Genomic DNA, 24,808 nt, shown 5'->3' on the forward strand with positions numbered 1-24,808 from the left:
GATAGTGGGAGTTAATTCAGGGTTAGGGGCCTTGCTCAAGAGTCCAACAGTGGTAATTTGGGGACAATGGGGCTTATTCCAGGGTTAAACGCCTTGCCCAGGAGTCAAACTGTTGTATTTTTGTGATAATGGGAGTTAATTCAGGGTTAGGGGCCTTGCTCAAGGGTCCAACAGTGGTAATTTGGGGACAATGGGGCTTATTCCAGGGTTAAACGCCTTGCCCAGGAGTCAAACTGTTGTACTTTGTTGATAGTGGGGCTTAATTCAGGGTTAAGGGCCTTGCTCAGGAGTCCAACAGTGGCACTTTGGCAATAGTGGGGCTTAATTCAGGGTTAAGGGCCTTGCTAAGGAGTCCCACAGTGGTACTTTGGGGACAATTGGGCTTATTTCAGGGTTAAGGGCCTTGCTCAGGAGTCCAACAGTGGCACTTTGGCGATAATGGGGCTTAATTCAGGGTTAAGGTTCTTGCTCAGGAGTCCAACAGTGGTACTTTGGGGACAATTGGGCTTATTTCAGAGTTAAAGGCCTTGCTCAGGAGTCCAACAGTGGCACTTTGGCGATAATGGGGCTTAATTCAGGGTTAAGGTTCTTGCTCAGGAGTCCAACAGTGGCACTTTGGCGATAATGGGGCTTAATTCAGGGTTAAGGTTCTTGCTCAGGAGTCCAACAGTTGCACTTTGGCGATAATGGGGCTTGATTCAGGTGAAAGAGCCTTGCTCAGGAGTCCAACAGTTGCACTTCGACAATAGTGTGGCTTAATTCAGGGTTAAGGTTCTTGCTCAGGAGTCCAACAGTGGTACTTTGGGGACAATAGGGCTTATTTCAGAGTTAAAGTCCTTGCTAAGGAGTCCAACAGTGGCACTTTGGGGACAGTGGGGCTTAATTCAGGTGAAAGAGCCTTGCTCAGGAGTCCAACAGTTGCACTTCGACAATAGTGTGGCTTAATTCAGGGTTAAGAGCCTTGCTCAGAAGTCCAACAATGGCACTTTGGGGACAATGGGGTTTATTTCAGGGCTAAGAGCCTTGCTCAGGAGTCCAACAGTGGCACTATGGTGATAGTGGGGCTTAATTTAGAGATAACCGCCTTGCCCAGGAGTCCAACAGTTGTACTTTGGCGATAGTGGGACTTATGTCAGGGTTAAGGGCCTTGCTCAGGAGTCCAACAGTGGCACTTTGACGGTAGTGGGGCTTATTGCAGGGTTAAGGGCCTTGCTCAAGAGTCCAACAGTTGTACTTTGGTGATAGTGGGCCTGAATCTAGGTATAAGGGCCTTGGTCAAGAGTCCAACTGTTGTACTTTGGTGATAGTGGGAGTTATTTCAGGGTTAAGGGCCTTGCTCAGGAGTCCAATAGTGGCACTTTGGCAATAGTGGGCCTTAATTCAGGGTCACATGTACAGTACAACAAAATAATTGTGCCTCATATCCCAGCTTGTCTGGGGTCGTAGGGCCTTGCTAAAGGGCCCAACAGTAGCCACATGGCAGAGCTGGGATTCAAACTCTCAACCTGTCAGTTGACAGCCCAAAGCTTTACCCACTGGGCCACCACTGTCCACTGTACTTTATTTTATCTCTGGATCCTTTAGGTCAGTCATGCGGAAGTCTTCACATCCAATATGTGACTCAATTATTGGCTTTTCAGGAATTTCGGCCACGCCCACACCCACACCCACGGCTAACAGGTGATTAAATGCATTATATAAAATGAATTGGTTTCCACATTGTGGCACCAGATTGGAAACATTGTAGTTCAGTCCTGTTCCAACAAAGTCCATTCTGATGAGTATGGTGAGACTGGAGAAACTCCAGCGGCCTGCCCAGAGCCCTGACCACAACCCCAGTAAACACGTTCGGCATGAATCAGAGTCAAGGCTGTCGTAGCTGCAAAAAAAGGATGGGGAGACTCCGGCTTAACGCCTAGGGATTTAAAATGGGATTTTAACAGGCTAATTATCAGGTGTGCGCATGCTTTAGTCCATATGGTATAAAATATTAGAAAGGCTGTTGATGATTTGAAGCATAAACCAGATTTTAGATCCATTATCACTTTTTATCTATTTTTATTTATTGGGGGAAGCTAAAATATAGAATTTTACTACAATAAAACCCTACCACAATACAGTACTTGTTCTATGATAATGAAAAATGAAAGCAATAAACCTTATAAAGGAATTATTTTTCAGATATCAATAACAATTAAATAAATCGTCTCTGATCTGATCATGTTCCAGAAAGATGTGTGTGAGAACGTTTCAGACTAAAGTGGGTAATGCAGTAATAATTTGCTTCTAATCATTAATTTCTAAACAAAACAAAATATAATAATAATATTAAAAGAAAAGCAAACTGATGGATCCTAATGCTGATTAAATCCTAACGCCGTGATGTGAACCAGGAAGGCAAACAAAGGTTCACCAGAACTGCCATGATCGTGTAGATGTTTAGGTTTAGGTCTAAGTTTACATGAGGACATGTATGGGGGTGTTGGCTAGGACGTAGTGGAGGTGTTGGGGCTCCAGCCCATCTGATAGGCTCTCTCCAGGGTGCGCTTACAGTCCTGCATCACCGTGCTGAACACGATGTGTGGGTACTGCAGCACCAGTCTCTCCACGGTCTCCTCGTTCACCTGGAGACACACAAGAGCAACCAGCGTCAGGACACGTTCTGTACACACGACAAAGCAACAATTAATCGTTCTTATTGGACGGTACGGCTGGTCCTGCCACGCCCAAAAATGGATGTTTTTTAATCAGATTGAAGAACGAAGAGTCGTAGGATGCACCATTCCAACAATCAGATAATCACAAGCATCATTCATCATCACTGTCTGCTTTACCACCGCTTTATCCTGGTCAGGGTCGCTGTGGGTCTGATTCCTTGGCCAAAACACCCAGAAAACACCCCAAACTAGTAGCCAGTCCATCACAGGACACACACACACGTACACATCTAAGTACAATTATGTATCTCCTATTAACATGACTGCATGCCTTTGTACTGTGGGAGGAAACCGGAGCTCCAGGAGGAAACCCACACAGACACGGGGAGAACATGCAAACTCCACAAAGAAAGGACCCGGACCGCTCCACCTGGGAATTGAACCCAGGACTTTCTTGCTGTGAGGCGACCCACCGAATTGAACATCTGGGATTCCTGCCATTCTTGGTACAAAAATAAGCTTCACTGATTGTGTAAGTACAGCTAAGATTAAATTATTATTATTATTATTATTATTATTATTATTATTATTATTATTACTATTATTATTATTACCATTATTATTATTATTACTATTATTATTATTATTACTATTATTAAATATTATTACTATTGATATTACTATTATTATTATTATTATTATTATTATTATTATTATTACTATTATTATTACTACTACTACTACTACTACTACCCCCCCCCCCCCCCCCCCCCCCAGTGTTCAGTTCATGGCTCCGTCCTTGCATTGAGCTACAATATGACCAGAAGTACTCCCTATGATAACAAAACTTAATTTATTACTTAATTGTGAATGTCTGTGTTTCTTTTCATTTAACATTTTGATGAATTATTTTATTTTAAAAATGTTTAGTTAGTTTTAGTTTTAACTTTAGTTTTCCATAAAAATCCAGTTTTTAATCCAGCGTGTCATAAAAATGTGGGCCGGAGTGGAATATAAAATAGAATAACGATTGAGCAATGCATCATTCCAGTGTGACTTGGCTGGGCGTACTGTACATCTGGCCGGGATGAATAATTTATATGGAAAGATATTGGCGTCTTCAGGATTGAATTTGTTTGGCAGCTACGGCACCATAGGTGCCACACTTTTTACTCCAGATTAGATTTGGCGCCGACCACGGCCATCCACCGCTTGTCAAACAAGATTAAGCCGGCCTCTGATCCGGGGATTAAAATGAACAAGCGTAAGGAGAAGAGCCTCGACGAATCATCTGTTAGATATGTGTGAGAGATTAAAAACATCAATCTGTGGAGCGTCTGTAGCCGCGAGTTTACACACCGAGTCTGTGATTTACCAAACACTAGCAATCAAAGTTTATTAAGGAACACTAAAACTAGTTCTTGTATAATTTCACTATGAAATTATATATGCTCATGTGTTGTTGTTTATTTAAAGAACTGAAGCTTCCACTGACCTGTTGGGAAATCAGTATGGGGTGAGGAACACTCAGTGACACTGACATGGTGGTGGTGTGTTAGTGTGTGTTGTGCTGGTATGAGTGGATCAGACACAGCAGCGCTGCTGAAGTTTTTAAATACTGTGTCCACTCACTGTCCACTCTATTAGAAACTCCTACCTAGTTGATCCACCTTGTAGATGTAAAGTCATTGATGAGACAATCGCTCATCTATTGCTGCTGTTTGAGTCGGTCATCTTCTAGACCTTCATCAGTGGTCAAAGGACGCTGCCCACGGGGCGCTGTTGGCTGAATATTTTTGGTTGGTGGACTATTCTCAGTCCAGCAGGGACAGTGAGGTGTTTAAAAACTCCAGCAGGGCTGATGTGTCTGATCCACTCATACCAGCACAACACACACTAACACACCACCACCATGTCAGTGTCACTGCAGTGCTGAGAATGATCCACCACCTAAATAATACCTGCTCTGCTCTGTGGTGGTCCTGACCATTGAAGAACAACATGAAAGGGGGCTAACAAAGCATGCAGAGAAACAGATGGACTACAGTCAGTAATTGTAGAACTACAAAGTGCTTCTATATGGTAAGTGGAGCTGATAAAATGGACAGTGAGTGTAGAAACAAGGAGGTGGTTTTTAATGCTTAACAACTACATTTTAACTTTTATTTCTTTACATTAAACTACTGTCTAGTGTTTATTAGCACAAAGATCAGAAACATTATCTACACTGAAAAGCATTTTAAGCCTCGACTTATTCCATATCCATTTTTAAAGATTCATGACCGTCTATAATAAAGAACAACTACAGGATCTCTCCCGGGGTTCGGCTCGTTCATTTATAACCCGGACGCCACGCTGTTGACATTGCACATGATGAAAGTTAAGGGTGGAAAGTTGTTTCGACTCGTTGCCTCGGAGGACGAGGTTAATTATCTCGACTAACAATGAACGCGTCTGTCTTCTCTCCGGGTCCCGCCGTACACGCGCCGTTATTCAGAGGGTGCAGGCTTGTCGGTGCCGGTGATGTTAAGCAAACCGTAGCGTAACGTGTACAGGCCTCTGCTTTAGTTCACGCGCGTCATTAAAGCGCTCGATCACGTCCCGCGTACGTTACTTCATCATTTATTTGCTCATTTCTTCATTTATTTATTCATTCGTTTTCCTGTTTCTGCTAACACAGAAAAGTCTGTTCCTGTTTCTGTTGAATGTCAGGAATGAAATCGTGCGCCTGCCGAATGTATGCGGACACCCGAACTTCACATCCATATTTCAGAACCTCGGCTGTAACACAGAGCTTGATTTCATTTTTTATTATTATTTTTGTATTTCTTTTGGCTGCTCACGTATGCTCAGAGGTCGGTTACCAGATTTAAGACCGTTTTTTTTGTCGGATACCCTTCCTGACTTCAATTTCTATCCGGGCTTTGGACCTACACTGAGAGCGCACTGACAATGCCCAGGCTGTTTGGGCCACCTCAAGCCCCAGCCTCAGACATAGCCAGTCATGTTGTTGGTAGATGCCTGAGATACGAACCCTGGACCCCCAGATCTCAGGAGTTGTTTGTTTGTTTGTTTGTTTATTAGGATTTTAACGTCATGTTTTACACTTTTGGTTACATTCATGACAGGAACGGTAGTTACTCATTACACAAGATTCATCAGTTCATGAAGTTATTTCAAACACAGTCATGGACAATTTTTATCTCTAGTTCACCTCACTTGCATGTCTTTGGACTGTGGGAGGAAACCGGAGCACCCAGAGGAAACACCATGCGGACACGGGGAGAACATGCAAACTCCACACAGAAAGGACCCGGAGCGCCCCACCTGGGGATCGAACCCAGGACCTTCTTGCTGTGAGGCAACAGATCTCAGGAGTTGCAGGCTAGAGTACTTTTACCGCTGTACCACCTGAGCGCTGTCAGAGCTTGTCTTTATTTATTATTGCTATAAAAGCATTTATTCATTTATAGGAAGTTTTTTTTAACATGAATTTAAAGAATTATACCAACGTTCTGTCTCCTCAAACCTCACAATCATTTTTTGGGGGCGGCACGATGGCTGGGTGGGTAGCACTGTCGCCTTAAAGCAAGAAGGTCCTTGGTTCCATCCCCAGGTGGAACGGTCCGGGTCCTTTCTGTGTGGAGTTTGCATGTTCTCCCCGTGTCTGTGTGGGTTTCCTCCGGGAGCTCCGGTTTCCTCCCACAGTCCAAAAACATGCAAGTGAGGTGAACTAGAGATACAAAATTGTCCATAACTGTGTTTGACATTAAAGACTTGACCTGATGAATCTTGTGTACCCACGTCTTTGGACTGTGGGAGGAAACCGGAGCTCCCGGAGGAAACCCACACAGACACGGGGAGAACATGCAAACTTCACACAGAAAGGACCCGGACCTCCCCACCTGGGGATCGAACCCAGGACCTTGTACTGGTTCATCATTTGTAAATATCCAAATGTAATGTTAATCCTTTTTCTTTTATCTTTTATGAAGAGTGTCACACTAAATTTTGTTGTATGCAAGTATAATGACAATAAAGGTTCCTCTTCTTCTCTTTTTCAGCCATGCAAAAGAGAAACATGACTAAAAAAGGGGTAAAAGTGATCAATACTTTGAAAAATAAAGATTAAACCGCATCAAATGTTTATACTTTTAAAGCTTTAGATACTTTTAGAGCACAAGAGAACTAAAATAAAATCAACAGATTGTTATTTATCTAAAACATACGCTGCTCACAGCTACAATATGGTTAATATACAAAGTAAAATGATCAGTCTTTATCTGTTCTAACTCCCTCAGAAAGAAAACAGATGGACGCTTAAACAGAACGGGGCTATATTTTTGTCTAAAGTCCCCCGCCAAACAGATTTCTCTTGATGCTTAAACGGCGTCTTTGAGTTTGAGAGGGACACAGAGGCGGCTTTGCATAAACACGGAGATTTATAACACCCTAAAGCTGCCCGGACTCGCCCGGACCGCGGCCGTAAAACGCTGAAACGTGTCACTGTGAGTTTGATAACGAGCGACTGAAAGTTGAGCAGAGACGACGATGCGGTCTGGAAGAGCGTGACGGTACCCTGATCGAATCTGAGACTCACGCCATGAAGTAAAGAGGATTTCTGTTTTATGGCATCAGTATTTTATACCGTGGTAACATTTTCAGTCCTAAATGATCATTTAAATCAGCGAGAGATATAAGACAGTGTGTGTGGAGTGAAATGCGGTAAACAGAACACGGAGCGCTGACATCACATGCTGGGAAACGTGCTGGTGTGTTTTACTGGGAAGAATGTCTGACCCAGACTGATACACGAGATTCCTGAATCATGACGTTTAACCTCTGATGGTAAAATTAAAAGCATTCTGAATTAAAAGTGACCGCAGCACGCTGGACAGATGTTTGTGGTCCCATAAAGAACTGTAATGACAGTTATTTAAATAAAAATGTCATTTTTCAGTACTCAGAAAGCTAAATGAGCTTCAGAGCTTTTGTTGTTACAGATACCGATATATACTGTCCATAATAAGCTCTAAATACAGGTCAAACCAAAAACTGACCAACTCAAAGACACGTGCCGACTCAAGCCATGACAATAAAGAAACGATGCTGGTGAGTTTTAGGGTTTAGACTCGTGTGGAATGTATATGTGGATGAACGGAGGAGCTGCTGTAATCCGGTGGGCTATAAGGGCTGCAGCCCAGACCCGCACCAATGAGGCTACAGGCTACAAGCTTAGTAAGCTTAGTTTAAGTCATACATAATTTTGTATCTCCAATTCACCTCATCTCACGGGGAGAACATGCAAACTCCACACAGAATGGACCCGGAAACTGCCTCATATTGTTGTTATTAGTATGAACACAGATTTAGCCTGTTAGAAAGCTTTAATGAGAGTTAACTGCCAATTTGGTAAACAAAGAGGGGCGTCTGTGCTAAATTAAGGACAACAATTGTAGAGAAGCCATACGGAAATTAAATTGAACTAAAATCTACAAAATTATAAACATGTTTAAGTAACAGTTGTAAACGTTTTGCCATTTTACAGGGACATTATACACAGTGCAGTGTGAAATCACTCCTCTCTATAGATCAGATAAATATGTTCACTTATTATATAAAGAAACTGTGGAAATGGTAAATTAAATTAATACTAAATTATTATTATTATTATTATTATTATTATTAGTAGTAGTAGTAGTAGAAGTAGTAGTAGTAGTAGTAGTAGTATTATTAATATTACTATTATTATTATTAATATTACTACTACTACTACTACTATTATTATTAATACTAATATTATTATTATTATTAATATTACTACTATTATCATTGTTATTATTATTATTACTATTATTATTATTATTATTATTTTATCTTTGTATTATTGTTATTATTATTATTATATTATTATTTTATTATTATTATTACTATTATTATTATTATTTTATTATTGTTACTATTATTATTATCATTATTTTATTATTATTATTATAATATTATTATTATTATTATCATTATATTATTATTATTATTATTATTTTATAATAATAATAATAATTATTATTATTATTACTATTATATTATTATCATTATTAACATTATATTATTATTATTTTCACTTTTGTTATTATTATTATTTTTTTTTCTATTATTATTAAGATCATAATTATATTATATTGTATTTTTAATATTTTTTTACTATTATATTATCATTATTTTATTATTACTATTATATTATTATTAGCATCAATATATTATTATTATTAATATTACTATTATATAATAATAATAATTATTATTATTATTATTATTTTTATATCATTACTATTATTATTATCATTAGTATATTATTATCGTTATTATTATTAATATTATTATTATTATAACACCAATAATAATGTTGCATGTACAGTGTATCACAAAAGTGAGTACACCCCTCACATTTCTGCAAATATTTCATTATATCTTTTCATGGGACAACACTATAGAAATAAAACTTGGATATAACTTAGAGTAGTCAGTGTACAGCTTGTATAGCAGTGTAGATTTACTGTCTTCTGAAAATAACTCAACACACAGCCATTAATGTCTAAATAGCTGGCAACATAAGTGAGTACACCCCACAGTGAACATGTCCAAATTGTGCCCAAAGTGTCAATATTTTGTGTGACCACCATTATTATCCAGCACTGCCTTAACCCTCCTGGGCATGGAATTCACCAGAGCTGCACAGGTTGCTACTGGAATCCTCTTCCACTCCTCCATGATGACATCACGGAGCTGGTGGATGTTAGACACCTTGAACTCCTCCACCTTCCACTTGAGGATGCGCCACAGGTGCTCAATTGGGTTTAGTCCATCACCTTTACCTTCAGCTTCCTCAGCAAGGCAGTTGTCATCTTGGAGGTTGTGTTTGGGGTCGTTATCCTGTTGGAAAACTGCCATGAGGCCCAGTTTTCGAAGGGAGGGGATCATGCTCTGTTTCAGAATGTCACAGTACATGTTGGAATTCATGTTTCCCTCAATGAACTGCAGCTCCCCAGTGCCAGCAACACTCATGCAGCCCAAGACCATGATGCTACTACCACCAAGCTTGACTGTAGGCAAGATACAGTTGTCTTGGTACTTCTCACCAGGGCGCCGCCACACATGCTAGACACCATCTGAGCCAAACAAGTTTATCTTGGTCTCGTCAGACCACAGGGTATTCCAGTAATCCATGTTCTTGGACTGCTTGTCTTCAGCAAACTGTTTGCTGGCTTTCTTGTGCGTCAGCTTCCTTCTGGGATGACGACCATGCAGACCGAGTTGATGCAGTGTGCGGCGTATGGTCTGAGCACTGACAGGCTGACCTCCCACGTCTTCAACCTCTGCAGCAATGCTGGCAGCACTCATGTGTCTATTTTTTAAAGCCAACCTCTGGATATGACGCCGAACATGTGGACTCAACTTCTTTGGTCGACCCTGGCGAAGCCTGTTCCGAGTGGAACCTGTCCTGGAAAACCGCTGTATGACCTTGGCCACCATGCTGTAGCTCAGTTTCAGGGTGTTAGCAATCTTCTTATAGCCCAGGCCATCTTTGTGGAGAGCAACAATTCTATTTCTCACATCCTCAGAGAGTTCTTTGCCATGAGGTGCCATGTTGAATATCCAGTGGCCAGTATGAGAGAATTGTACCCAAAACACCAAATTTAACAGCCCTGCTCCCCATTTACACCTGGGACCTTGACACATGACACCAGGGAGGGACAACGACACATTTGGGCACAATTTGGACATGTTCACTGTGGGGTGTACTCACTTATGTTGCCAGCTATTTAGTCATTAATGGCTGTGTGTTGAGTTATTTTCAGAAGACAGTAAATCTACACTGCTATACAAGCTGTACACTGACTACTCTAAGTTATATCCAAGTTTCATGTCTATAGTGTTGTCCCATGAAAAGATATAATGAAATATTTGCAGAAATGTGAGGGGTGTACTCACTTTTGTGATACACTGTAAGTGACTGTCCTCACCTCTCAGCTAACAGATCTGCACATGATATCTGTTACTGTCTGAGTTCCCAGAGACCTGATTTAGGTACCGATTGGCCTCCGTGTTTCTCATTTTCTTTCCCTGTTTTTACTACAGATGTGGAGTCTGATCGAGGTGAGACTCTGGGTGTGTGGATCGTTTTAAATCAGCAGGTAAAAAAGTCCACACGAGCAATCATTTCATTCAGTATTATTTTAAAGGGCATGTTCTAGTCATAACTCTGTGATACGGTGGGCATCTACTCTTACTAGAAAAACACGCCGGCTGATTTTAGACTGATGGCTCACACTGCGGTGATGCTGTTAAAACAGAGCAGACGTGTGGAACTGTGTGAGGTAAAAAAAATTTAAAATCCTTGATTTTGAGGAAGTGAAGTGTTTTAGTTGGGTTACGACATGATTACAAAACACGATTCTTATACCCACCAAAAGTCACCTTAATCATTCCTGGAGTCACGTCTGGACGACCCAAACCTACCTGGACGTGAGAGAAAGTCCAACAATTTATCCGGAGGTCTCAACAGGACACAGAATAACTTAGAGGATGACCTGATGTGTCAGTGGCAACCATAAGACCACCCCTTAATGGTCACTCTTGACCAGAAACCACAGGCCTGCAGAGTTCTGCTATATAGTGCAAACGGTTACAAATCAAAATTGGGACTGAAATTTTAGACTTTTACCCACAGCCAGGCAGGTTTACTGCTGCACTGTAAGTTTGGATCTTCTGAACAAACTCCTAGTAGTGTCTCTAGAAATGTTAGGTCTTATAAATCTACTTATACCCACTTCTTGGTGCAATGACATGATCTCCTCTATCAGATTTTGTGAGCAGCTTCTGAGTTTTCACCGTAGCTGCATCACAGCTAAAGCAAACTATGAGTTATTATTGAGTTTCCAGTGGTTTACTCATACATCCGATCAGCAATATTATGTAGGGGTTAAATATATGTGATGTGGCCGCATTATTAGTATTAGTATTTTTATGTACATATGAAATAATTATATACATTTTTTTAAAATAAAGTGTATATAACATTTTGACCATCTTCCTAATATTGTGTTGGTCCCCCTTTTGCTGTCAAAACAGCCCTGCAACTGTGCTGCTCTGTGTATTCTGACACCTTTCTATCAGAACCAGCATTAACTTCTTCAGCAGTTTGAGCTACAGTAGATCGTCTGTTGGATCGGACCACACGGACCAGCCTTCGCTCCCCACGTGCATCACTGAGCCTTGGCCACCCATGACCCTGTCGCCGGTTTACTACTGTTCCTTCCTTGGATCGCTTTTGATAGATACTGACCACTGCAGACCGGGAACACGCCACAAGAGCTGCAGTTTTGGAGATGCTCTGACCCGGTCGTCTGGCCATCACAATCTGGTCCTCGTCAAGCTCACTCAGATCCTCACGCTCGTCCATTTTTCCTGCTTCTAACATCAACTTTGAGGATAAAATGTTCACTTGCTGCCTAATATATCCCCCCCACTAACAGGTGCCGTGATGAAGAGATAATCAGTGTTATTCACTTCACCTGTCAGTGGTCATAATGTTATGCCCGGTTGGTGTATATGTGTGTGTGTGTGTCTAACAATGTCATATGCTAGCAATATCTGTTGGTCATCCTTTTATTACAACATAAGTACTTTGGGCCTATAGTTGCTATTCATTTATGCATTTAATCGCTTGCTTTTTTTTAGGTTGCCAGGTTTTTCCTGAGTAGGGTTAATGGGTAGTATGTTTCTTTGGATTCCTATTTACTAAAGTAAATTGCCAAGTTACAGTTAAGACTGATCGCTTGCTTTCTTGGGTTGCCAGGTTTGTCCTTTTAATCTCCTCTGATAAAGCAGACAGAATTTGCTAGGTAAAACATGCTGGACATTATTAAACACACAGTTGTCCACTAATATCCGACCGGCATAAGAAAAAAAAATTACAGATGTATTTTAAAACAAATAGGTCTTTAAGCGAATCCATTTGTCCATTTGTAAAGTCAGAACACTGACTTTAATCCGTTTAAGCCTTGATCACAATCACAACCTAGTTCTACGGTATTTAAAAACATTAGTAAATCCGTCCCATGATTCCTTCTGTCAAAGTACAACGTTCAGGTTTGGGATAACAGCATTTTCTTTCTATCTGCTGCAGCCCAAAAGCAACCGCAGCATCAAACATACAAATAAGATTATGAAAGCACTGGTGCATTAGCTGGGCAGGAAGGTAATTTAACAGAGTAATTTAATTTGTCACGGGACCACGGTTATGTAAATGGTGCAGAACCTCAGAGGCAAGAAGTACAGAGGGACGGAGCTTTAAAAAATAAACTTTTAAACTGGGGACAAACTTATACAATCAATCCAGGCAATAAAAATACATTTCAGTTCAGTTCAATATTAAATGTTTATGTAAAACGATATTTCATTTGCAGAGAAGAATCTCATCTTGTCTCGACAGCACGAGTGAACAATAGGAGGGAGATTATAATTATATTACCTTTCAATCTGGGAAATATCATTTAGACATTACACATGAAACGCATGTTCGACTGCAACTTATTGTTTATATGAATGAATAAGGGACTTGTTAGATGAGAGAAGCAAAGCAATCATTTTTATATTTGTTTAATTTGGTGAATTTGTTCTCACCTGGAATATTTGTACACCATCACATTACAGCACCAGGACTAAGTGGCTCCAGCTAACAGCACAATTCCCCGAGTTTATGCCTCATAATGGGTTTGAATCAGAGATGTTCACAAGTCACAAAATACGAGTCAGAGTCAAGTCACGAGTCTTTAGGCTAGAGTCCGAGTCAAGTCACGAGTCTTTAGGCTAGAGTCCGAGTCAAGTCACAAGTCTTTAGACTAGAGTCCGAGTCAAGTCACAAGTCTTTAGACTAGAGTTTGAGTCAAGTCACGAGTCTTTAGGCTAGAGTCCGAGTCAAGTCACGAGTCTTTAGGCTAGAGTCCGAGTCAAGTCACGAGTCTTTAGGCTAGAGTCCGAGTCAAGTCACGAGTCTTTAGGCTAAAGTCCGAGTCAAGTCACGAGTCTTTAGGCTAGAGTCCGAGTCATGTCACCAGTCTTTAGGCTAGAGTCCGAGTCAAGTCACGAGTCTTTAGGCTAGAGTCCGAGTCAAGTCACGAGTCTTTAGACTAGAGTTTGAGTCAAGTCACGAGTCTTTAGACTAGAGTCCGAGTCAAGTCACAAGTCTTTAGGCTAGAGTCCGAGTCAAGTCACGAGTCTTTAGGCTAGAGTCCAAGTCAAGTCACGAGTCTTTAGGCTACAGTCCGAGTCAAGTCACGAGTCTTTAGGCTAGAGTCCGAGTCAAGTCACGAGTCTTTAGGCTAGAGTCCAAGTCAAGTCACGAGTCTTTAGGCTAGAGTCCGAGTCAAGTCACGAGTCTTTAGGCTAAAGTCCGAGTCAAGTCACGAGTCTTTAGGCTAGAGTCCGAGTCAAGTCACAAGTCTTTAGACTAGAGTTTGTGTAAAGTCACAAGTCTTTAGGCTAGAGTCAGAGTCAAGTCACGAGTCAATATAATCTACACAAAACACATTGGAAATGTAGCATAAAAATAAACATAAATATGTGAGTTTAGATAAAAAACAACAACAGATTAGCGACTGTATGTTGCCGTTTTACTTAGGAATATAATCCGTTAGTTTGTTAATGTGCTTATAATTAAAAACCTTCAAACTTTTCTCGGTTGTGAAGTAAAACAGGAACTCGTTAGAAAGCCGATCAAGCGTTTCATTACCACGTCATCTGTGTGACGCTGCAAACTAAATACATGCAAATAACAGCATTTCTTACTAACAATTACAATCAGAAGCTCTGATTGGTTCAGAAAGCGGTTCTTACAATCATTAGCGCCAATTCTGTAGGAGCGTTCCATTCACATTATCTGTTACTGTGAAGTGCACTACGTAGGGTATTCCACCACTGTAAGTGAGATTCCAATCCAAAAGAGGGAGTAGGGAGCGAATCTTCATCACTATGCTGGAAGCTGGCTGGATCATTTACCCATTGTGTGCGTTGCGGGTTAAGATGTCCGGAGCGTTATTATTATTAGAGAGCAGAAAACGACATGATCAGAATGATGTCAGATCATATATATATACAGTGTATCACAAAAGTAAGTACACCCCTCACATTTCTGCAGATATTTAAGTATATCTTTTCATGGGACAACACTGACAAAATGACACTTTGACACAATGAAAAGTAGTCTGTGTGCAGCTTATATAACAGTGTAAATTTATTCTTCCCTCAAAATAACTCAATATACAGCCATTAATGTCTAAACCACCGGCAACAAAAGTGAGTACACCCCTAAGAGACTACACCCCTAAATGTCCAAATTGAGCACTGCTTGTCATTTTCCCTCCAAAATGTCATGTGATTTGTTAGTGTTACTAGGTCTCAGGTTTGCATAGGGAGCAGGTGTGTTCAATTTAGTAGTACAGCTCTCACACTCTCTCATACTGGTCACTGAAAGTTCCAACATGGCACCTCATGGCAAAGAACTCTCTGAGGATCTTAAAAGATGAATTGTTGCGCTACATGAAGATTGCCAACACCCTGAAACTGAGCTGCAGCACAGTGGCCAAGATCATCCAGCGTTTTAAAAGAGCAGGGTCCACTCAGAACAGACCTCGCGTTGGTCGTCCAAAGAAGCTGAGTGCACGTGCTCAGCGTCACATCCAACTGCTGTCTTTGAAAGATAGGCGCAGGAGTGCTGTCAGCATTGCTGCAGAGATTGAAAAGGTGGGGGGTCAGCCTGTCAGTGCTCAGACCATACGCCGCACACTACATCAAATTGGTCTGCATGGCTGTCACCCCAGAAGGAAGCCTCTTCTGAAGTCTCTACACAAGAAAGCCCGCAAACAGTTTTCTGAAGACATGTCAACAAAGGACATGGATTACTGGAACCATGTCCTATGGTCTGATGAGACCAAGATTAATTTGTTTGGTTCAGATGGTCTCAAGCATGTGTGGCGGCAATCAGGTGAGGAGTACAAAGATAAGTGTGTCATGCCTACAGTCAAGCATGGTGGTGGGAATGCCATGGTCTGGGGCTGCATGGGTGCAGCAAGTGTTGGGGAGTTACATTTTATTGAGGGACACATGAACTCCAATATGTACTGTGAAATACTGAAGCAGAGCATGATCCCCTTCCTCCGGATACTGGGTCGCAGGGCAGTGTTCCAGCATGATAATGACCCCAAACACACCTCTAAGACGACCACTGCTTTATTGAAGAGGCTGAGGGTAAAGGTGATGGACTGGCCAAGCATGTCTCCAGACCTAAACCCAATAGAACATCTTTGGGGCATCCTCAAGCGGAAGGTGGAGGAGCGCAAAGTCTCGAATATCCGCCAGCTCCGTGATGTCGTCATGGAGGAGTGGAAAAGCATTCCAGTGGCAACCTGTGAAGCTCTGGTAAACTCCATGCCCAGGAGAGTTAAGGCAGTTCTGGAAAATAATGGTGGCCACACAAAATATTGACACTTCAGGAACTTTCACTAAGGGGTGTACTCACTTTTGTTGCCGGTGGTTTAGATATTAATGGCTGTATATTGAGTTATTTTGAGGGAAGAATAAATTTACACTGTTATATAAGCTGCACACAGACTACTTTTCATTGTGTCAAAGTGTCATTTTGTCAGTGTTGTCCCATGAAAAGATATACTTAAATATCTGCAGAAATGTGAGGGGTGTACTCACTTTTGTGATACACTGTATATGCATAATTGTCACACGTAACTAATGCTGCTGACTTTTGTTGTCCACAAGTCATTTTTTGCGAGTCACGAGTCGAGTCCGAGTCATTTGAAATGAGTCCGAGTCGAGTCTGAAGTCGCTGTGTGTGCGACTTACGTGCGACTCCCCATCTCTGGTACACCCCCACCCAAACTTGAGAACTCGCACATTGTGCACCTCATTTTTGCCGCTTTGTACCTCGATCTTTATATGCTGCTATTATTATTGACTGTATGTCACTGTGTGTTGTTTTTCATTGTTGCTGTTGATTCATTTATGTTGAGAAGTACCACACAGTATTTTGTTGTACCATGTACAATAACAAAGTTTCTATTCTATTCTGACAGTGGAAGGCAAATTTAGAACCCTGGCATCATCCGTAGTACTGACTGTGAAGTACGGTGGAGGATTCATCATGGCATTGGTCTGTATTATGATTATATGAGTGAAAATATAGAGTATACATTAGGGTTCTGATGTGTTGGCTTTTAACCCGGTAGCAACAGTTTAGGGAAGGGCCGTGCTTGTTTTGAGAATCATAAGAAAACAATTTGCAAATTCATTGACTTTTGCGCTATCTAAAACCTCTGATTTAAAGTGAAATACAGGCTCAACCGTGACCTCATCATCCTTATATCAGTGCTTTACCTCACCAATGCTGTTGGCTGAATAGAAATAATCCTCACAGTCATGTTCCAAAATCTAGCCTCATTGGAAATTGTTCATGGCTAAGCTGCCTCACACAAGCATTAGATGTGCATTACCAAATGATGGCTACAGTGGTGTAAAGCACACCGCCATTGGACTCTGAAATTATAAATGCTTCACTATCTGACAGTGCGACTGACCTGCATAGTGCCAACTGTGAAGTACGGTGGAGGATTCATGATTACATGGGACTGTATTATGATCAGATAAGTTAAATAAAATGATAATGATGCCTCATACAGTAGGATTCTGCTGTGTTGGCTTTCTTTTTTATCCCTCTGATGCTCTTAGCTAATAGAAATAATCCTCACAGTCATGTTCCAATATCTATCCTCCTCAGAAAGGTGGATTCTATTATAGCAGCAATGGCAATGCCATATTAACCCTAGTAATTCTGGATGTGATGTTCTGGTTCGATCATATCATGCACAGCATGTATTTTCCCAGTTCTTATTTTGCTGAGTTGTTTTGTCTGTCCCTTTGTTTTCCTTTTGTTTAGTCTGTTTGAGACGCTTCCCGGCGTCCTTGTGAGGATCCGACTGTAAGCGCGTGCGCCGCATGATGAATTCGCTCGCCAGACGCCCCGCCAGTCGAATACTTGTTTATTTTTAAACCTCATCGATCAGTGCTGCTCGGAGCTAATGAACCCACCTTATCACACCTCATCAGGCCCAGGTAGCGCAGGGACTTGCTGCTCTTGGCGATCTGGGTGGCTCCTTGGTCGGTGATTTCTTTACACCAACCGGCGTCCACCGTCTCGATGGTGCTGCTATACTGGCCAATGGCTATCAGTGCTGGACACAGAGAGAGAGAAAGAGAGAGGATTTTAGCATAGGCTTTCAACAGATGCCTCAATATATGGAAACAGAACTCAGTATATCGTCACATAAACATTGGGTCTGTCTGAAAACCAGGTGAGCTGCCTTGCTGCCTACCTGATCAGCTGCCTCAGTAGAGAGGATTCTAATAAGACATAGCCAGATAATAGATAGATAGATAGATAGATAGATAGATAGATAGATAGATAGATAGATAGATAGATAGACAGACAGACAGACAGACAGACAGACAGACAGACAGACAGACAGATAGATAGAGACAGACAGATAGACAGACAAACAGACAAATAGAAAGACAGACAGACAGATAGCCAGATAATAGAGAGATAGACACAAACAGCCGAATGGACAGACTGACGGACAGACAGATAGATAGCCAGATAATAGAGATATAGACAGACAGACAGATCAACAGACAGACAGATAGATAGATATAAAGATAGACAGACAGACAGATACATACATAAATAGACAGACAGACAGATATACAAACAGATAGATAGACAGACAGACAGATGGACAGACAGGCAGATAGATAGACATCAACTCATGAGGCAGATCATTTAGACGCACTACTTATACAGTGATTACGGTGATTACGTCATCGCAGTTTTAGCTTACTAAACTAACACAGTTAGCCTCAGACCCGCTAGCACGCCAGCTAACGTCTCCCTCCGTGTACCGAAAACGGTTAAACTGACCCTGACGAGCCCAGATTTACAAATAAACGACACGTGTGCACCTTTATACAAAATAAACATCAATGAGAATTTATTTACATTTGAAAGAACTCTGTTGCTCAACATCCGTTCGCCATGTTTGTAGTTTTTTGTGAGAAAAGTCGTGCCGCACTGCGTTTCCTTCAGCGCTGAGTAAGCGTCAGACGCTCCCTCGTTATTCAGTCAGATTATCGCTCAGAATTAAGGCGACTCAGTAGGAGCATTTTAAGGAATCTAAGAATTTAGACATGCCCTCTTGGAGTGTAAGATGATGTAAGATGCGTCTATGTAGAGAGATCAGTAGGTTTTCAGACAGACCTGCTTAAGGCATGTACACAATGTACCAAATTGCAAAATCCTGCTCAAATATCATGCTGAGATGAATCTTTTCTAATATCGTCTTCATTTTTACCCAATATTTCATGCCTGGTGTAAGATTCGAGACACAGAGTGAAGTTTCAGTACAATTCGGTTTTCAGTGAAGTAAGAAGTGCAGCTCATAAACCCGTCACCTCAGACATACAGACACATACGACCGTGATTGCTCTACATTTACACCAGCAAGCAATGGGTCTGTCTGGCTCACAATGAATGGGAATGGAGTTCCTTCACACCAAACTCAGGTGTGCACAGCCATGCTGGAATGGTAAAGAGCCTTTACCAAACTAATTCTATTCTATTTATTTTACATGGCTGATTTCATAAATGAACGTGACTCAAATCATCTGAAATCAATAACTACTTATTTTATTTAATTAACCTTTATTTAACCAGGCAGGGCATTAGATAGATATATAGACAGACAGACCCACGGATAGACATATAGACACGATAGATAGATAGACAGACAGACAGATGATAGATAGATAGATAGATAGATAGATAGATAGATAGATAGATAGATAGATAGATAGATAGACAGACAGACAGACTATAAACATATATATATACAAGCAAACAGAGTGATAGATAGACAGACATATAGATAGACAGACAGACAGACAGACAGATAAAAGAGAGATAGACAGCGGTGAAAAAGAGAAGATAAAAACATCACATCTAAGTATCATTAAATTTGCTGTTAATTAAATCCTTAAAAGCAGCAGCTGAAATGAACGTATCTAGATGTAGAGTTTCTGTAAGCAGAGCTGAACAATTCTGTTCACTAGAGAAAGAAACAGCAGAGATGATCAAGTCATGGGAATATCAGTGCTGTTGAGATAGTTAGAAAGTGTGTGTGTGTGGGTGTGTGTGTGTGTGTGTGTGTGTGTGTGTGTGGATGGTCAACAAGCCTAATTTATCGCCATGCCCCAAAAGCTTTTCTTCAGAAGCTGGTCTGTGTGTGTGATAAGTGAGACTGAATGGAGGTGCAGTTCCAGATTTAGGTCTGCTGTGCTTTGTGCAAGCAGACACACCCGTGTGTACGTATACCTGAGGTTCAATTAGGCGAAGCACATCCATCATTAGGCATGTGTACACGCCTGTGTGTGTGTGTGTGTGTGTGTGTGTGTGAGCTGGGGCATTTACGGCAAGGGTCACGGTCAGAGCAAATTTTTGAGATGACAGATTTACTTCCTACAGACCACCTTAAACACACACACACACACACACACACACACACACACCTCTGGTAAACATCTACGGGTGGGACGGTGTACGACCCTCTTTAACCTCATTTCTGTGAGGATGAAGAATTTGGAGGTATAGTAGGACTTTTTGCCTCAGAAAAAGGAGTTCCTGAATAAAGATAAGTCCCACATGCCAAATCACTGCAGCCAAATTAGTTATATACAACAAATAATATAGGGAAGGACCTTTTCCCTGGGCAACAAAGAACACGTTTGATTATTTGGAGGAAGTTTAGTGGCCTGCACAGAGCCCTTAACCTCACTGAACACCCAGAAGATGAGTCTCCTCATCCTATATCGGCTCCTGTTCTTTTGACTAAATAGGTTCTAATTTTCAGAGATCTTCCAAAACTAAACATTCTTCCCAGAGGAGTGGAGGCTGTTATAGACACAAAAGAGAGCTGATAGATTTTTACTACATTGAGTAAACGTAAAACGAATGAGGAATGGCAAGACACACAAGTTACCCACAAGGCAGGAACACCCTGAACAGGGTGCCAATCCATCGCAATCAAAAAACAGTTTAGGGAAGGACCTTTCCCCTGGGCAACAAAGAACAAAAGTTGACCTGCAAAGAGCCCTGACTTCAATCCCACTAAACACCCAGAAGTTGAGCCAGACCTTCTCATCCTACTCCTACTCTTTTCATAGACTCTCCAAAATCTAATGGAAACCCTTCCCAGGCGAGCAGAGGCTGTTATGGACACAAAACACAAGAAAACATTCAGCAAAAATCAAGTCAGAAGGCGCAGGGGTGTCTTCTCTGGAGAGTAAAATCCGCTCGACTCTCATTAGTGCTGAGTCACATCAGAGAACCCAGAGGAGAGAGAGAGAGAGAGAGAGAGAGAGAGAGAGAGAGGATTACTGAGTCATGACCAGCTCTCTCTCTCTCTCTTAAATTACTGCACGGCTGGTAATTCAGAACACTACCATCTACACTACAGAAGTGAATAGTTTCATTCGAGTTTCATTCAGCTGGAAATGCACAAGAGTGTAAATGAATCTGTCTTCTGTTACAGATCAACTACCTTCAAAAAGGGCCTGAAAGAAACATGTTTATTCAAGATTCAATAATTTCCATTGGGTCTGTCTGTCTAAATGTCTGTCTGTCTATGTCTGTCTAAATGTCTGTCTGTCTGTCTGTCTCTCTGTCTGACTGTATATATTATCTGTCTGTCTGTCTGTCTGTCTGTCTATGTCTATCTATCTATCTATCTATCTATCTATCTATCTATCTATCTATCTATCTATCTATATGTCTATCTATCTATTTGTCTATCTATCATCTATCTATATAGATATACAATTATTTTCACAATTTATTCATACAATGACAATTAATTATTTATAAAATTTAATTCTTATTTCAGTGTTGACAAAAATCCCTGCTGAGAATCTCCTGAAGGAAGATAATGAGCTTACAGGACAGCCAGAACAACAACAGAACAACAGAATCACATTCAGACCTGCACGTTATGTTATAATGAAGCACCCACATGTCAACATTAGAGGCAGTTTTATGACCAGACTTGTGGATGGACTTATAATCAAGAACAAGCTTGATTTACACCGATCAGGCATAACATTATGACCACCTTCCTAATATTCTGTTGGTCCCCCTTTTGCTGCCAAAACAGCCCTATAACTGATGTTCTGTGTATTCTGACACCTTTCTATCAGAACCAGCATTAACTTCTTCAGCAATTTGAGCTACAGTAGCTCGTCTGTTGGATCGGACTACATGAGCCAGCCTTCACTCCCCATGTGCATCAATGACCCTGTCGCCGGTTTACCACTGTTCCTTCCTTGGACCACTTTTGATAGATACTGACCACTGCAGACCGGGAACACCCCACAAGAGCTGCAGTTTTGGAGATGCTCTGACCCAGTCGTCTAGCCATCACAATCTGGCCCTCGTCAAACTCGCTCAGATCCTCACGCTCGTCCATTTTTCCTGCTTCTAACATCAACTTTGAGGATAAAATGTCACTTGCTGCCTAATATACCCCCCCCACTAACAGGTGCCGTGATGAAGAGATAATCAGTGCTCATAATGTTATGCCTGGTCGGTGTATAAGATCATGACGTGGACTGAATTATCAGGTGCTCGTCTGCTACAAACGATATGAGACGGGGGGCACTGGAGAGTGATGGTGGCCAATTAAAAATCTTTGGGCACTCAAACGTCAGGATCAACCTCAGAGGTATTGTCGAGTCAGACGAGTCAAAATGTACTGATTGAGAAGGAAATTTGAATGATGGTGAGTTGTAGTGCCCCGGTATTAAAAGTTTTGCTGCTTTGTGCAGTCGGAAATTCATTTTTAAAAGCTCAGCACTGGCACAGAGTTGCACCAATAGTGTAATGCAAAAGCAAAGTGTGTGAGTGTGTGTGTGTGTGTGTGTGTGTGGGGGGAGGGGGGGGGGGGGGGGGGGCTGTCTGATACAAAGGGGAACGATGGACAGTAATTCAATTTTTACAGAAGCTATTTGGATTGAGTTCAAATCCCCTTTTTCGGACTAATTCGTTCTAACCAGAATAATAAATCAGCGAGGGTTTTATAGTAGAAATAAGCCCTAATATACATTTCCATCATCAGCACAATATTTAAAGATTCCACACCAGTCAAACAGTGATTGACTAACATCACTAAATATCTAAAATATCTTATTAAATAAATATCTAACTAAATTCTCAACTAAATATCTTATTACAGTAAAAGGACTGTACTGTATGCTAGTGCAAGATTTGGCTGATGTGATTCTACAATGTGGTATTTTAAAAGCCTCACCCAGTGTTAACATGTAAAAGCCAATGTCTACGAGCAACAACAGCTCAACAAGTTGTATTCCACACAAGCTCACAGAACAGGAATGGTGTGTTATATACTGTGCTGGTATGAGTGGATCAGACACAGCAGCGCTGCTGGAGTTTTTAAATACCGTGTCCACTCACTGTTTACTCTATTAAACACTCCTACCTAGTTGTTCCACCTTGTAGATGTAAAGTCAGAGACGATCGCTCATCTATTGCTGCTGTTTGAGTCGATCATCTTCTAGACCTTCATCAGTGGTCACAGGACGCTGCCCACGGGGCGCTCTTGGCTGGATATATTTGGTTGGTGGACTATTCTCAGTCCAGCAGGGACAGTGAGGTGTTTAAAAAGTCCATCAGCATTGCTGTGTCTGATCCACTCATACCAGCACAACACACACTAACACACCACCACCATGTCAGTGTCACTGTAGTGCTGAGAATGATCCACCACCTAAATAATACCTGCTCTGTGGGGGTCCTGACCATTGAAGAACAGCATAAAAGGGGGCTAACAAAGCATGCAGAGAAACAGATGGACTACAGTCAGTAATTGTAGAACTACAAAGTGCTTCTAAGTGGAGCTGATAAAATGGACAGTGAGTGTAGAAACAAGGAGGTGGTTTTAATGTTATGGCTGATCGGTGTATATCGATATTTGAGATATTCTGCCCAGCCTTGGTTACAACCTAAATATGCTTCTATAGCTGGACCCGAGTCTGTCTGGACCCTGGTCCTGGGTACTAATATCTGGTCAGTCTATTGCAGTAAGAGGACACAAACATACTTCACGTTTTGTACACTAGTGAATCAGTTCAGCTGATGCCGATTCTCCAGAGTGGTATGAACAGAAAAAACCTGGATCTAGTTTAAACCCCAGAAGACGCTACTCTTCCCTTTCTTGTGCGAGCACGTCTCAGGTTTCGCTCTGCAGGGATCACACTGTGATGCGGGCCTTTACGTCCACTTTACATGCCAAAGCGTATGAGCTGGTACGAGCCTCTGTCCACTCTCATCCCACTCAGCCATCAAGCAGATTGACTTGATGGCTTTGATGCACTCATCCGGGGGGGAGGTGAGCTCTTTTCTAACGGGAATCTGCTTCACATCTTCGCTCCGGGGCTCCTTTTGTTCTCAACACACACACACACACACACACACGTTGTTTCCCAATCCTCACACACAGCTTGCACTGGTTTGTACCGCCACGGTCCGATAGGTCTGGACGATGCTACAGCCTCGCAGGCAGAAGCGAACATTTCTGCAGAATGATAACGCAGCACGTTAGCGCACAGTGTGTGTGTACAATATGGAAAAAGAATGAATTTTCCCCTCACAATAGCTATTAAAGGCAGAGGTGTCAAACTCAATCACAGAGAGGGCCAACATGAAAAACCGGGACTATGTTGAGTGCCAAATAAATACAGTCATACCTTGTAACTCGATTTGTAACTTGTAAATCTATCTATCTATCTATTAATCCATCCATCCATCCATCCATCCATCCATCCATCCATCCATCCATCCATCCATCTATCTATCTATCTAATCTGTATTCTTGTAAATATCCAGATGTTATGTCACACTAAACATCCATCCATCTATTAATCCATCTATTAATCCATCAATCCATCTATTCATCCATCCA

General features: G+C 41.5%; 1 protein-coding gene across 1 annotated transcript in view; it reads right to left on the minus strand.

Annotated features, from left to right (window-relative positions):
* Nucleotides 1-2,106: 2,106 nt before the first annotated feature.
* Nucleotides 2,107-24,808, minus strand: part of fbxl17 (F-box and leucine-rich repeat protein 17) — a 376,795-nt gene continuing 354,093 nt past the window's right edge. The window contains exons 9-10 of the mRNA XM_062998260.1: nucleotides 17,814-17,956; nucleotides 2,107-2,624 (exon numbers count right to left, since the gene is read on the minus strand). Coding sequence (XP_062854330.1) covers nucleotides 2,487-2,624; nucleotides 17,814-17,956 — 281 coding nt within the window. The 3' untranslated portion in view covers nucleotides 2,107-2,486. The remainder of the gene's footprint in view (nucleotides 2,625-17,813; nucleotides 17,957-24,808) is intronic.

Source organism: Trichomycterus rosablanca, chromosome 7, assembly GCF_030014385.1.
Source record: "Trichomycterus rosablanca isolate fTriRos1 chromosome 7, fTriRos1.hap1, whole genome shotgun sequence".
Taxonomy (NCBI): domain Eukaryota; kingdom Metazoa; phylum Chordata; class Actinopteri; order Siluriformes; family Trichomycteridae; genus Trichomycterus; species Trichomycterus rosablanca.